The following is a 14150-nucleotide window of genomic DNA, read 5'->3' on the forward strand; positions in this document are numbered from 1 at the left end:
CGCTGAACTCTCTCCAATTTGTCCACATTCTTTCTGCAGTGGGGGGCCCAGAACTGGACACAAGGCTCCAGATGTGGCCTCAGCAGTGCCGAATAGAGGAGAATAATCACTTCCCTCAAATACTCGCTAATACTCACTAATTAAATACTCACTAATTAAAACAAATTTTTTAGACAGCCTGGCCATGTCTACACTAGCGAGTTTACAGCGACATAGCTATACTGATGCAGCTGTGCCGCTGTAAGAGCATTTGTGTAGCCGCTGTATGCTGATAGAGAGCTCTCCCATCGATATAATTAAACCACCTCCAAAGAGCGGCAGTAGCTATGTCGGCGGGAGAGATGACTCCTGCCAACAGAGATCTGTCCACACTGGCGCTTCTGTCGGTGTAACTTATGTCACTCAGAAGAGTGTGATTTTCTCTCACACCCCTGAGCAACGTAAGTTACAGTGACAAAAGTGCTAGTGTAGACATTGCCAGTCAGAGGCTCTCTCTTCCCCTCCTGAATCCTGAGCTTTGACTTCCTTGGTATTTGTGATGTAATCATCCTACTAATTCTCCAGTTACCCATAAAATATTCCGTGAAAAACCTTTCAGCCTTCTCTGTGCATCAAAGGAGCAAATAACCAAAAACCCATTTTGTTTATACTCCTCTAAGTAAGGAGACTTACTAAATGTCAGGAAAAAAGTTAATAACTGAAACCATATTTAATTATAAATCTCAAAACCCATCTGTACTGAAGTAAGTTCACATGGTCAGAAAAGCTGGTTTTTATTTTTAAATTACAGCAGATCAAGAATGTTGTAAACACAACTTGCTGGAAGGTCACCGGTATTTAAAAAGGGAACACAATGAATTAAACTACAACAGACTGACACACTTTACTAGACAGTAAAGCAAAACTATGGTAGCTGCTGATAAAACCAAACCCTTACTTAAAAACATTGCATAGATGGCAAAAAATCTACCAGCCTTGTAAAATGAAAGGAGCTTTGGTCTGGCCAACATGCAAGTTAGACCCTTTGAGTGAAACTCAAATTCAATCAGAAATGCATCTGAACTTCAGCACCCAGCACAAACCTCAAAAGCTGTAGAAAAAAACAGGGGCAATCGCTGTATTTTTGTAAAGATTTCTTAAGCAACTTCTGAAGTGAATGTAATATTTGTGAAGCACATCAGACTCACAGATAAATTGGGGAACAAACTCTCCATCTGATAGAACAGATACAGAAAGCAGGAGGGGGCAGTACAAACCCATTGTTAATGTGCCTTCCCCGTGGTACTAGAGGGAGCACTTGAAGATCAGAAGTAGCTCAGTCATCCAGAATAGTCAACACAGAAATCCAGAAAAAACTTTCCTCCCATCACCACCAAATTCTCTGTCCATACCAATTCACCAACATGTGTTTGAAGAGGCAAAAAGCGAGTCGGATTTTAAAAAATAAAATTGTAAAAAGCCACCTGGAAGTGCTAATAGGATACTAGTGTAACAAAAGCAACCCCTGCTGAGTAGAACCACGCATCTGGGTATTCTCTAGGCAGGTAAGGCAAACCCATGGTTTCCATCCACACGCCCAAAGTTTGACACAGCAGTTCCATCCTTTATTAGAACACAGATAAAACACTACCCTCAATCCAAACATTAGCAATTTAAAGGTGAACTGCAAGTCAAAAACAAAACTTCAGTTAAACCCAGACACAGCACATGTCCTGACAGTCCAACTTGCTAGACCACAGGGGCACATAGCATGGAAGTAAGTTTTAGCAAGCTGTTTCTAAATTCACTTTCTCCCATTTATTACATCTCCTTGGTACTCCCTGGTTCACTGCAGGTATTATTCTGTGAAGTCATAAATACAGTGGGCTCCATGTGTAAAAGTAAGGATGGTTTTGAAGTTAAGGCACTGACTAGGACTCAGGAGATCTGGGTTTCTGTTCCCATATCTGCCAGATTCCCTGTGTGACCTTGGATAAATCATTAATCCCTCTTCTATCTCAGTTCTAATCTGTAAAATGGGATAATACTGTCCTACTCTAAAGAGTGTTGCATAGATAAATTCACTAATAGTTGTGAAGTCCTGTGTACTAATACCGTGATGAGCACTGTAGAAAAGACACTACATTTCAGAAAACAAAACATGGGTGGTGATGGTTTTTCAGGGAGAGGAGGGAACAGTGTTTCTGGGATAAAATAATTTAACAGCGTAATTAAAATCGGTCTCTGCTGAATGCCCCTGCAGCCTGTTTTGTGGCAGCACAAGTTGTGCGCAATTCAGTTACCACGTTTGTTTTTACAGTTCAGCTTTCAAGCGTTTACGATTGTACCACAAAAGCAAAACAGGAAAGCTACACAGCGGCTAAACTATGCAGTCTAACTTTGCAAATATTCTGAAGTTTTACTGTTCCAAAAATAAATTTTTACCTCTCCAACTTTAAGGAGACCAGCAGAAGCATAATAGTTAGCCACAATGCAGGCACGAAGCTTATCCATCATCCTCCTTGCCTCAAGCAGGCGCTATAAAAAGAAGAGAAACTGTATTATAAAGTACTGCTATTGCAGCACTTTTCAATACTTCCTGATCCTCTAACTTATCTCCTTTTAAGAGAGAGACCTTTATACCTGATCTATGACTTCAATCTCATGTTCCTTATTCTTCATTTCAACAGCAAACTGCTCTTTAATAATTGTCTCAATCTTCTGTACAGCAGCATCTCGAGCTGTTCAAAAAAGCACATTAAAGTAAAAGGGAAGTTTTCAGAGGCAAGGATTTATAGTTCAATCCTAAAGGTTCTAAGTGAAAAGAAATGTTATAGAAGGAAAAATAAAGTTTACAGTAACTGAGCACAACACAATGAAAGGGATCTCTAGCACTGAGTGCCAATTTCTTTTTATTTCTGGTCTGCACCAGAACATAATTTCTCTTAAAATATGTACATAAGTTGGTTTTTACAAGGATTTTTTTTTCTTGTAAGCACTGAGGTGGGAGACCAGTCACAAGACACTGTTTACTATTAGATCTGAAAAGTAGTAAATATTAAAAGAGAAAAAAATGCCACACACACTGCAACATAGCCATTAGACTGTAACAAACATATGCATCAATATGCAAACACAATACAAAGAGGATGACGGGGCAGAACCACACACGCACCAAAGAGGAAGTCTACAGATGGGTATGGGAAGGCTGTATCCTACTATGATATAAAGCAGTGGTGCCCAACCTTCGACCCACCAGAACATTTCATAAGGCCCATGGCCCGCTTCAACATAATACACTAACGGCTGATTCATTAGTATTTCTTGTCATGTTTATATCATTTTATAGTTTACACAAGGAAGTATAAAAAAATGTGATAAAGAATGGGTTGTTTAATTGAAGTGTCATGTTTCATATAAAACAAGCCTGTAAATAACTCTCTGCATTCGCAGCTCAGCTGCAGACTAACCAGACCAATTAAACATATACTTCTTTAGTGATTGTTGCTATAAAAATTCAGGAAGACATCTTTGGACATGCACAGATTAGCTGTAATCTGCCCTAGATGCAATACTTTTGATTGGCAGGTAAAAGCAGATGACGCACAAAAATGCCTCCAACAAAAAAAAAAAATGAAAATTGAGCGTTGAATGTTATGTTTTTCAAGGTAAGTGGCCGATCAATTCTTTTTTGTCCTCATCAAGGCCAATCATTATGTCTCATTTAGAAATAAACAGTTGCAGTGTGGAAGGAATATAACATCAAGAGACACTATGACACAAAACACAGGAAAAAGTATGATGCATAACAAACTGCAAAGATCATGTCTTTGAAAAAAGAAATTGGAAGTTTACAGCAAATGCTAAGAAAACAAGAAGAAAATGCAACAGAAGTGAAGGCAAACTACTGTATTGTGTATTTACTGGGCACTAAATGTTGATCTTTTTCTGACAGGGAGTTCATAAAAAAGTGTCTGAATGTGGTTATGGAGGAAACGTGTACTAACAAAAGGAACCTTATTGAAGCAGTAAGTCTGTCTCACCAGACTTTTACTTGAAGAATAGAAGATATCGGTGAAGATTTAAAAGAACAGCTCTGTGAAAAAATCCAAAATTGTGAGATTTTTTCAATGGCTTTGAATGAAAGCAATGACATTACTGATGGTGCTAATTGTCATTCGTGGAATAAACAAGGCATTTCAAGACACTGAAGAGTTTGTGGTGCTCCAGACACTTCATGGGAAAACTGCTGGTGAAGACTTGTTTTGGATATTTGCCCATACTATTAGGGAACTCCGTCTGTCTTGAAATCAACTTGCCACGGTAACATGAACAGCACTAAGAACATGGTAGGCCACAAGATTGGACTGGTGTACAAGGCTGGTGATTCATGTAACGCTGAAAGGCCAATGGCCTTGCATTGTATTATTCACCAACATGCTCTGTGTGGAAAACTTCTAAACTTGGAAAATGTAACGACAACCATGGTGGCCACTGTAAACTCGATTAGAGCACCTGGGTTGAATCACTGCTCATTTTAAACATTCCTCAAGAAAACTGATTCAGAATACGAGGATGTGCTGTACTCTAGTGAGGTATGCTGGCTTAATCGTGGAAATGTGCTCAAACTTTTCTTCACCTTGCGGAATGAAATCAGTATTTTCACGAATGAGAAGTCTAAAAATGTATCTGAACTCTTAGATCCAGTGTAGTTGTAGGATTTGGCAACTCTAACAGATTTAACAAGCCATTTGAATTATCTCAATTTGAAATTGCAAGGTAAAAAAAGGCTTGTTTCCCATTATACTCAGATGCAAAAGCCTTTCAAGCAAACCCAAAACTCTTGCGACAACACCCAGAGAGAGGAACACTATCTCACTTTCCTTCCTGTGAAAAACTCAGTCGGGATGAAAACATTAGCATTCCGGTTCCATAAGCCCAAATGGTAAAATTACTGGACCTCCTGGGTGAGAATTTTGAGGTCAAATTTTCTGAATTCAAGTCACACACAAGTGACGTTTGACTGTTGAAAAATCCTTTTGTTGCTAAAGTGGATAATATCCCTGCCTCTCTGCAAATGGAGCTGATTGAACTGCAATTTAACGAACACGTTTCATAAAAAGAAACTAGTGGAGTTTTACTCACTGTTGCCCAATGATCAATTAGAACAATAGTTCACTGCGAAGCCAGAGACCCACTCAAACACCTTAATCTCTAGTATGGCATCAGATGCTCGGTACCACAGTAAGACACCCGCATGTCAAAGTAATTTAACTTTGAATATAAAAGGGCAGGGTAGTCTTTCATTAATGCAAGTCCCAGCATAGCATCATCTAATTTTTGCAAAGCCTCAAATACTAAGAGTTACTCTCCTTGAAACTGAAAGTTAGAGACTTCAGCCACAACGGTGACTGAGTCCATCAAGGAAATACAGTGCCCACAAATTGGGCTGTTGTGATCTCCTTATGGGTGCCCTTAATTCCCGCTACATCAGCCCACAACTCAGTTTCTGCAATATGTTACAAATGGAACACGGCACTCTGGCCTGGCTGGAAAATTAAACTGCCTTTCCGTGAAAAGTAACTGGGTTCAAGTTAACTGACTGTAGCTGAAAGTCCAGGTCAATCTCTCCTCCTCCCACTCACCCAAACCTCGGATAAGAACATTTAAGCTTTGTCTACATTCAAAGCTGCACTAGTTTAACGTAAATCCATTTGAAATCCGACTTAGTTAAACCAGTGCAAACAAACATTCTTAAACTGACTTCAACTGACTCTGATTGCTTACCAAATTAAGCTAAAAATCTATATAAGCCAGGTTTAAATAGATTTAGGAGACTGTCCACACAGGGGTTTGCACCAGTTTAACAAAGTAAACCAGACCTGACAAGTACATTCAAACTAAAGCTCCGCCTCAGGCATGCCTACTAGTGCACTTCCCCCTAGTCTCACGTCCAAGTTACTTATATAGTTGTCAACATCTTCCCCGCTCCTGGCAGCTCAGTTCTTTTGTTCTGCTCCAGCTCCTTAGCTTCCTCAGATCCCAGACAATTCTGTTCCTTCAGCTATCCTTCCACTCATCCCCTCCCCTCCCACTAGCAGCTCAGAGCTGCTATGCCTGTTGTCGCTCAGCCCACTCCACGTCCTGCGACATTCACTTGCTCAGAGAACACTTCAACTTGTCTAGAGCTGCCAGGCAATAGGATTGTTCCCAAATTTAGCATTTTCCATTGTGCTGAATGAAAACCCATTCACCCTGCTGCTTCTTCTCTACTCTCCACTGTATTCTTCCATCCATCCAGCTTTCCTCCATCAATTTTACCTTCCCTGTCTGCCTCTTTCTCCCAAGTCTCTCTCCCCTATGTTGCTTCTCCAAGTTTCACTTCATTGGCCTCACCTGCCAAAATTATGACCATTTGTCTCCGCTTCTGCAAGATTCAGACCTCTAAACATTAGCAACAGCCTTCTCTTCCCAGCTATGGTTTGCCACCCAATTATATCGTGTGAGCCTATGCATTGTCTGTCAGCACTGTCTTGTTTCTTTACTTAGGTCTGGTCTACACCTAAAACTTAGGTCAATCTAACTACATCACTCAGTGGTGCGAAAAATATACACCCCTCAGAGATGTAGCAAAACTGCCATAAACCCTAGTACAGATAGCACTAGGTTGACAGAAGAATTCTTCCAATTTTTATGCATTATTTGCTTCCTTATCATCAGTACTCACTGTAACTCTAATGTAACGCTGGTTCGTCTGCTCAGCTAATAGCGCTCAATACCTGCAGTCTTCCATAGGGTACAGTACATGGAGAGTTTTATGTTCCATAAGATTCCATGACACACAGTTCCTACCTGACTGTTCTGCTGCTTTGTGACGTTTATTTGGATGTGTGACTGAAATCTCCTCATAGTCTGGGTCCTTCTCTTCAATCACTCTCTTGATTCCAGACATGGTAGTTTGACTGCTTCACTGACAGGAGAAAAAAAGAAATCCATGTTATTACCCACATTGACAATCGAACTGACTTCAGGCCTCTAAAGCCACATGATTTAATAGGGGAAGTCTGCCCTCCAACTGGTAAGAGAGGAAAGTCTATGTTTTGAATGGCTGTTTCCCTTATTGCTCCTAGCTGTGATTTATCAAACTGCTCAAAACTCTACATCGTTCCTGTTCTGATTTTGTTACACACTACTATACAATCCAAGAGTGCAGCTCCACATCCAGGTTTGTTTCTCTCTACAAACACAGGCAGTGGTACCTTTTTAAAGTAAATTTTTTTACTGAGATGGCAGGCCAGAAAGCAGACGTTATCTATCTTGCCACTGAACAGTTACAGCAATGCAAGATATCTCATCCCTCACCTGGAGGGAACATCTTTACAGGAGCTCACTTTCCATACCTTTTTTTTTTCTTGGCCCCTTTGCCAAGACTTCTAACAAAGAAGCCAGTTGTCATGGACTTGCAATAGGCACATTTGGCCAGTCAGAAGTAATCAGAGACCACCAACTTTTCTCCCACAAACTAGTGAGGGATGTTCGTTACCAACTGAAGTGAAGGCACCAAATCCTGTTTCTAATCCTCTGAATCATCCAATCTCTTATTACTGGAGTGTCTGTGCTTCTTCAGTGTTTAGAGAACATCCAAATTTGTCGGGATTAACTGATTAATCATAGAATCATAGAATATCAGGGTTGGAAGGGACCCCAGAAGGTCATCTAGTCCAACCCCCTGCTTGAAGCAGGACCAATTCCCAGTTAAATCATCCCAGCCAGGGCTTTGTCAAGCCAATTCTAATAAAGCTAGGATTCTCATCAGCATGTCAATTGTCATCCCCTTTCTTTCTCACCTAATTATTATACAGTAATTTGTTCAATGCAAATTGATTCATTCTTTGGTATCAACAAACTGGGCAAGTATAATTGTGAATCTGCTGAGGTCCAAATAAGCAAAAAAGATTTTTAAAAAAGCAACACCAGTAGAAAAAGCTAGGAAAGTTATACAGGTATGAGGTAGGGTGTGAATTTAAGCCACTGTAGATATACCAGTATAAGGCTCCGATTTGATACTTTTATTCCAGAATGAGAGTGCCTTATTCCAGTTTCATTTATGTTGCTCTGGATGGGGTTTAAACTAAGCCCAAAAAAGTCATTCTTATTCCAGAATAAGAGAGTTCACAAGGTGAGTTATACTTGTATAACTAGAAAAGTTCCCCATGTAGACAAGCCATTAGAGAGCTGAAATTACGTAAGGATTTGCTTTAACATAAAACTCTGCATTTTTCATTTCAATAATCTACAGTAAAAAATTATATGACAGCATGTATGCTTGTGTCAACTGTAACTAGGTTTAAAATGAGTGCCCTTTCACAATCAGGTACAGTCGAGAAACATGGCTGATCTTAGCTGCATAGTTCGGCCACATGCTACAATAAACATTTTGCATGTGCTTTTATTTTTTACCTTTGAGATATCAGCAACGTAAAGTCTGGTTTCCCCTGCCTTTGCTAGGGAACGTGTGGGAGGTGTCCAATGTGGATTTTAAACTCTCTGCCCTTTTCCAAGGAGTGGAGTGTTGAATCTCGAACAGATGTCCCCTTTATTGCCGAAGTTAAACGGACATTAACAAAAGCCGTTTTAAAGAGTCAGAATAGAAGTTACTTTCTTTCAATTACTCAGCTTTCAACTGTGATTTGTGTTACCACTAGTCTTCCAGGTGCCTTTACAGTTTGCGGGGTAGACAAGACCTGAATTTGAAATGAGAAAGGGAAAAAAAATTCTTAGATGATCTTTATGTGGAGAGAAAGAGGGAGGGCCCCACGAGGTTACCCGTACCCCTGGATTTGGGGAGAACATGGCTGCTTGCAAACAGGGCATGACCCTCCCCCGCCACTCACGTCGCCCGCTGAGGAGGCAAATGTGCCACCTTTGTGTCTCCTGGCTGCGGGGGGGCAGCAGCGCGCCCTGGGCATGGGGTGCCCATGGGCTCGCACATCCCCGCAGCTGCACGTACCGCAACCCCCCTGCCCGTTCGGGGACCCAACCGGCGCCCGACCCAGCCTCAGGGGGGAGCTAGCCCCGTCCCAGGCCGCAGCCCCAGCGCGAGGGGGGTGGGGGGGAGAGCCAGGGCGCCCCCTGGTGCAGGGCAGGGGCCCGGGGGCGATTGCCCCTGCAGAGCCTACACCGGGGGCAGGGCGCCGGGCAGGCCCCGCCTGCTGCCCCCGAGCCATGCGGCCGCCCCCGCGCCGTCCCCTCGCCGTGCTACCGCAGCCCCGCGCCGCAGCCTCGCCGCCTACCGGCCTCCGCTGCTCGCCTGGCCCCGCCCGGCCGCCGGCCCCGAGCGCTCAGCGCGGCCCCCGGCCGCCCAGTGCAGCAGCCGCCGCAGCGAGCGCCGCCATCGGCCCCGCGCCCTGCTCGGCTCCGGCTGCCAGTCACTGCGAGGGGCTGGAGCCGCGCAGGCGGACGGCGGCGAAGGGGCGGGACGAGCCGCCCGGCGGCCGCCGCGGGGCGCCAATGGGAGCCGTGGCGCCTGGGTCGGGCGTAGCGGAGCCGCTGCCAGCCCCACCTCGCCTGCGGCTCAGGGCAGATCGAGGCCGGCCCCAGCTCCCCCGTGACCCGCTGGGGCCTGGGCCGAAGCCAGGAGTTCTCCAGCCGGGCCGCTGCTCCTGGGTTGCCCTGCTGGAGAGCCCCGGAACGGGTCAGGAAAAGCCCCCAGACACACACCGGCCGGCCGTGGCCAGTGTAGAGTTTGAGCCCCTGTCTCTTTGTTAGGATAGGAAGGGCCCTGCAAGGGGTAACGCGGCTCTGCACGGCGCCTGGATGGCAAAGCGCCCTTGTCACACAGGAGGCTGATTTTAAGGGAACTGTTAAAGTTTCTCTCTCTGGGGAATAAACATCTTGCTCCGTGAATCAACGAGCCATTGGCAGCCTGGCTTATCCCTTTTTAACTCTACCTCGTTCACTCTGGTGGACCTTCTACTAGTACAAAACAACCAAGGGACACAATGATCACATGAAATGCTCCTTTAAAAATAATGGCTGCACTCTCGCATACAGTTTTTTTCCTCTAAAAGCTATCAATACTGCCATTGTGGGAGAGCAAGAGGAACTCTGCTGGAACAGGCTGGAGGGGTTAGGAGACTTGGGGATTTGTTGTTTGTCTGAAAGGCAGAGTGGGAACTAGTAAATATTTTGCTCAGAAAAGAGACCTTTGACTTATAAGCAGGGCTGCCAACTGCCAGACATCTGATTTTGACTTGTTGCATGTCTAATCCTGCTTTGTATTGTTGGGCTCACACTAGAGTCAATGGTGAGCAGTGACAATTGTAGTAGCAGCCATAAACCCCCCCATATAGGCTGCAGCATGGCTGGACCAGAAGGCAAATCAAAGTAATGCATTATTTTTTGAGGCCTGATTCCTTGATGTTTAAGGGCTGGCAATTCTGAAACTGACACAAATATAAACTGAGGGCTGGTCTACTCTAGACAGTGAGGTCAACCTAACTATGTTGCTCAGGGGTGTGAAAAATTCACATCCCTGAGAGATGTAGTTAAGCTGACCTAAACCCAGTGTAGACAGGGCTAAACTGATGGAAGAATTATTCCATCAACATAACTACAGCTTCTGGGGGGATAGATTTACTGCAGCAAAGAACCCTTCTGTCACCATAGTATATGTCTGCACAGCATCATAGCTGCAGCGCTGCAATTGTGCCGCTGTAGAGTTTCTAGCATATACGGACCCTGACCCTCCCAAAGTGCCCAATACTCCTCTGAGGGATGTCTATGCAAGTATGTCAGCCACTCAGACTATGTCCACACTAGAAATGCTGCAGCTGCAGTGCTTGCTGTAGTAAATTCACCTCTCTAAGAGGCAGTAGAAGAATTCTTCCATTGACCTAGCGATGTCAACACGGGGCTTTGGTCAACTTAACTAGACGTTGAGTGCCGTGAAAAATTTCACACCCTGTTCAATGTAGTTAATCTGACCTAACTTTGTAGCGTAGACCAGCCCTTGGTTTCTGCAGCTCTGAGGTCTCACTCTGCCTCGTCTTGCCCTACACTTTCCCCAGGTTTTGCTGCTGGCCTGTAACTCCACTGGTTGACAGACCTCCACAGCCTTCTCTCAAGGTTTTCCTGGCCTCACATGACTTTTGCTAAGTACCATTGCTCTCCACAATCTATCTTTCACCCCCACAGTTAGTTGCATGTTTTAGTTTAATTCACATAAAAGTAACACTAACATGGCTGCTACTCTGAAATCTCTCCTGACATAGGTTACCTTCATACTAAGGCTTTGAGAGACACTGGGTCCAACTGCGAAAAGGGAACAGATAAAGAGAAGTCATTTTGAGAAGCTGGTTAAAAGAGTTTAGGACTGACAGCATGGAATATGTTTTCTCTAAAACGATCAGCAGCATATACTGGAATCTTTGGAACTGATTTATTGGGAAGTAGGGGAGACAGATGATACATTTCAAATAAGGATAATAATTTATGTTTTCTTGTCAAGAGGGGGGTTGGTGGAGACACCAGGCAGCACAAAGGTTTTCACCATTCTAGAAAATGTATGTATCTATTCCAGACCTGATCAAATTAGATAAGGCTTGTATTTCTGCACTGCGAGTTCTTCCGAAAGAAAAACTGTACACCTTTCTGCTTTCCCCCATGCTGTCCCTCACCCATGGGAGGAGCTCCCTGTAAACATCTGCAAAGCATCTCATTGTCCTTCCAGTCCCTCCTTAAACTGTCTTCTGACATGATGCATACAAAAACAGGACAGTGGTTAGGCATCCGCTGTGCTGTGTGACGACTGTTTTCCATTGCTGACCAGTATTGTCTCATTTTGTGGCACTTGTCTATTTGTTGTAACCACTTGTCTCTTTAGGTCAGGAATAGTCTCTTTATTCTGTGTTTATACTGCACTGTGGGGCCATGATCCACGATAGGGCCCATCAGTGCAATCACAACGCAAATGATAAGTATGAACAAATTTTAACATAACCAAAATGTGCCACTGATGTATCTAGTAGCCTCTTGCCAACATTAAGAATAAATATCTGTACTAAAGAAATGGTATTCACCTCATAATATGTCATGCTGTCTGGAGTGGTTCAAGATCATGAGTGCCAACTTGAGGGCAGACTGTCAAAAAGCAGGGCAGACACCCCACACTGGTGGTGTGTTCTATTATTAGATTTCACCAACCCAGTAACAAATGTTAACTCCTGGCATAGGTGCCAACTCTGTGGGTGCTCTGGGGCTGGAGCACCCATGGGAAAAAATTGGTGGGTGCTCTGCACCCACTGGCAGCTCCCCGCCCCACCCCAGCTCACCTCTGCCTCCGCTCCGCCTCCTCCCCTGAGCGCGCTGCCACGTCCTGCTTCTCCCCTGGCTCCCAGTGCTTGCGCTGTTTTTGCAGCAGCAAGTGCTGGGAGGGAGGGGGATGAGGGGCAACGCAGCATGCTCAGGGGAGGAGGCGGGGCTGGGGCAGGGATTTGGGGAGGGGTCCGATAGGGGCATGGAGGGAGCGGAGTTGGGGTGGGGACTTTGGGGAAGGGGTTGGAATGGGGGCAGGGCAGGGGTGGAGTCAGGGTGGGGCCGGGGGGGGGGCACGAGCACCCACCAGTGCTGGGAAATGTTGGCACCTGTAACTCCTGAATCACTGTAACAGCTTTACCATCGAGTCAGAGACGGTCCCCTTGAACACTGCAGTATATCTTGCCACGCAGGCAAGATGGACATAATGATAAATGGTCACTTACTCCAAAAATCAGAAAATACTTGGGTTGCTCCCAGTCTCAGGAGACCAGTCACTTTCCCCAGATCAATTTGTACCTGAGATCTCACATCAAAGACAATGCTGGTAGCCAATTCTATAGTAAACCATTTATTAACTAGGAAAAAGAAATGAGAGAGTTATTTATAGGTTAAAGCAAACAACATATAAACACAAGATGAGTCACAGTCTTATGTTCCAAAAAGTGACAGAGATGTAGTAGTCTGTCCTCTGAGTGTCTTTTAGGGCTAACCCAGGTTGATCCTCGAGAACTCTTCTTTTGTTTCTTTGCTCCAGCCCTTGTGAGAGTCCAAACAGCAAAGAGAGAACCATTTCTTCTGTGAGCATCTTTATATGCCCTTCCCCCAGAGTTCAAACGGATGGAAGGAGAGCTCCTGCCCATAACTTTTTCATGGGTGAATGGGGCAATCAACAAAGTTTTTGTCCTACAATTGCCCATTTAGTCTTGATAGTCCTTCTTGATGGGAGGGGGAGAACCACTCTTCCTGCCTAGGTTCACAAGCTCAGAGTAGGCATTTTTACAATTATAAAGCAAAACATTGATATTACCTTATAGCATGGGATACAGACATTACAAGTAAGATTAATGCATGCAGCAACTTATAATGTTTTATAGAGACTACACACATTTTTACAAGTCTAATGCCTATCTTGAACAATATTAACACAGGTGAGCTTCTCTGGTTTCCAGCTATGAATTTGTCAGTGCTCAGCTAACACCTACAGCCTTGACAAGAACAGGCACCTCATTTACCAGCATCACAATATAAGTATCAAATTAAATACATTTAAATTTCCTTTTTGTTTTGGAATTTGGTTTGGTGTTTCTTTTTTAATCAGTGTTTGGAAAATAGAAAAAAAACATATAAAAAGATTCCTTTATAATTACAAAGGTAATTCAGGACCTATTATCCCAAATTAAAGGATAATTTTGCATAGTATTCAGACTTCATTGTTTTAATGCCTTTGTAGCATACATATTGTCCACCATTACTTGGGAAAGGCAGGTAAAGACTAGTAGTTCTGTAGCATAAATATCCTTCAAGACCAGAAAAAGGAAGGAAAAAAAATAAGCATATTTGGTTTAAGTATCAGGGGGTAGCCATGTTAGCCTGTATCCACAAAAACAACAAGGAGTCCAGCGGCACCTTCAAGACTAACAGAGCTTATACCCTAATAAATCTGTTAGTCTTTAAGGTGCCACCGGACTCCTTGTCATATTTGGTTCAGGTATTTTACATATCAGTGTAATTTCAAAGCAACATTGTCAATTTTTTTTTTAAACAGGAAATAGTGAAAGAGCATCATTATTAAAAAAACATGATTATTTTAAAAAGTACATAACATAGGAAATAAAGTATATACAGATCAAGGT

The 14150-nt window shown here is 43.6% G+C and overlaps 1 protein-coding gene across 3 annotated transcripts in view; it reads right to left on the reverse strand.

The window, feature by feature from the left end:
* The window catches only part of YEATS2 (YEATS domain containing 2), a 75992-nt gene extending 66585 nt beyond the window's left edge, over window positions 1-9407 (reverse strand). For 2 of the 3 annotated variants that reach the window (XM_084640225.1, XM_084640224.1), the window contains exons 1-5: window positions 9273-9407; window positions 8440-8723; window positions 6832-6949; window positions 2623-2720; window positions 2425-2517 (exon numbers count right to left, since the gene is read on the reverse strand). In XM_084640225.1, the coding sequence (XP_084496351.1) occupies window positions 2425-2517; window positions 2623-2720; window positions 6832-6931 (291 nt within the window). In that variant the 5' untranslated portion in view covers window positions 6932-6949; window positions 8440-8723; window positions 9273-9407. The remainder of the gene's footprint in view (window positions 1-2424; window positions 2518-2622; window positions 2721-6831; window positions 6950-8439; window positions 8724-9272) is intronic. The other variant, XM_084640226.1, reaches the window with a different exon arrangement.
* Window positions 9408-14150: the final 4743 nt, after the last annotated feature.

This window comes from Lepidochelys olivacea (assembly GCF_965140295.1).
Source record: "Lepidochelys olivacea isolate rLepOli2 genome assembly, chromosome: 9".
Classification (NCBI taxonomy): Eukaryota; Metazoa; Chordata; order Testudines; family Cheloniidae; genus Lepidochelys; species Lepidochelys olivacea.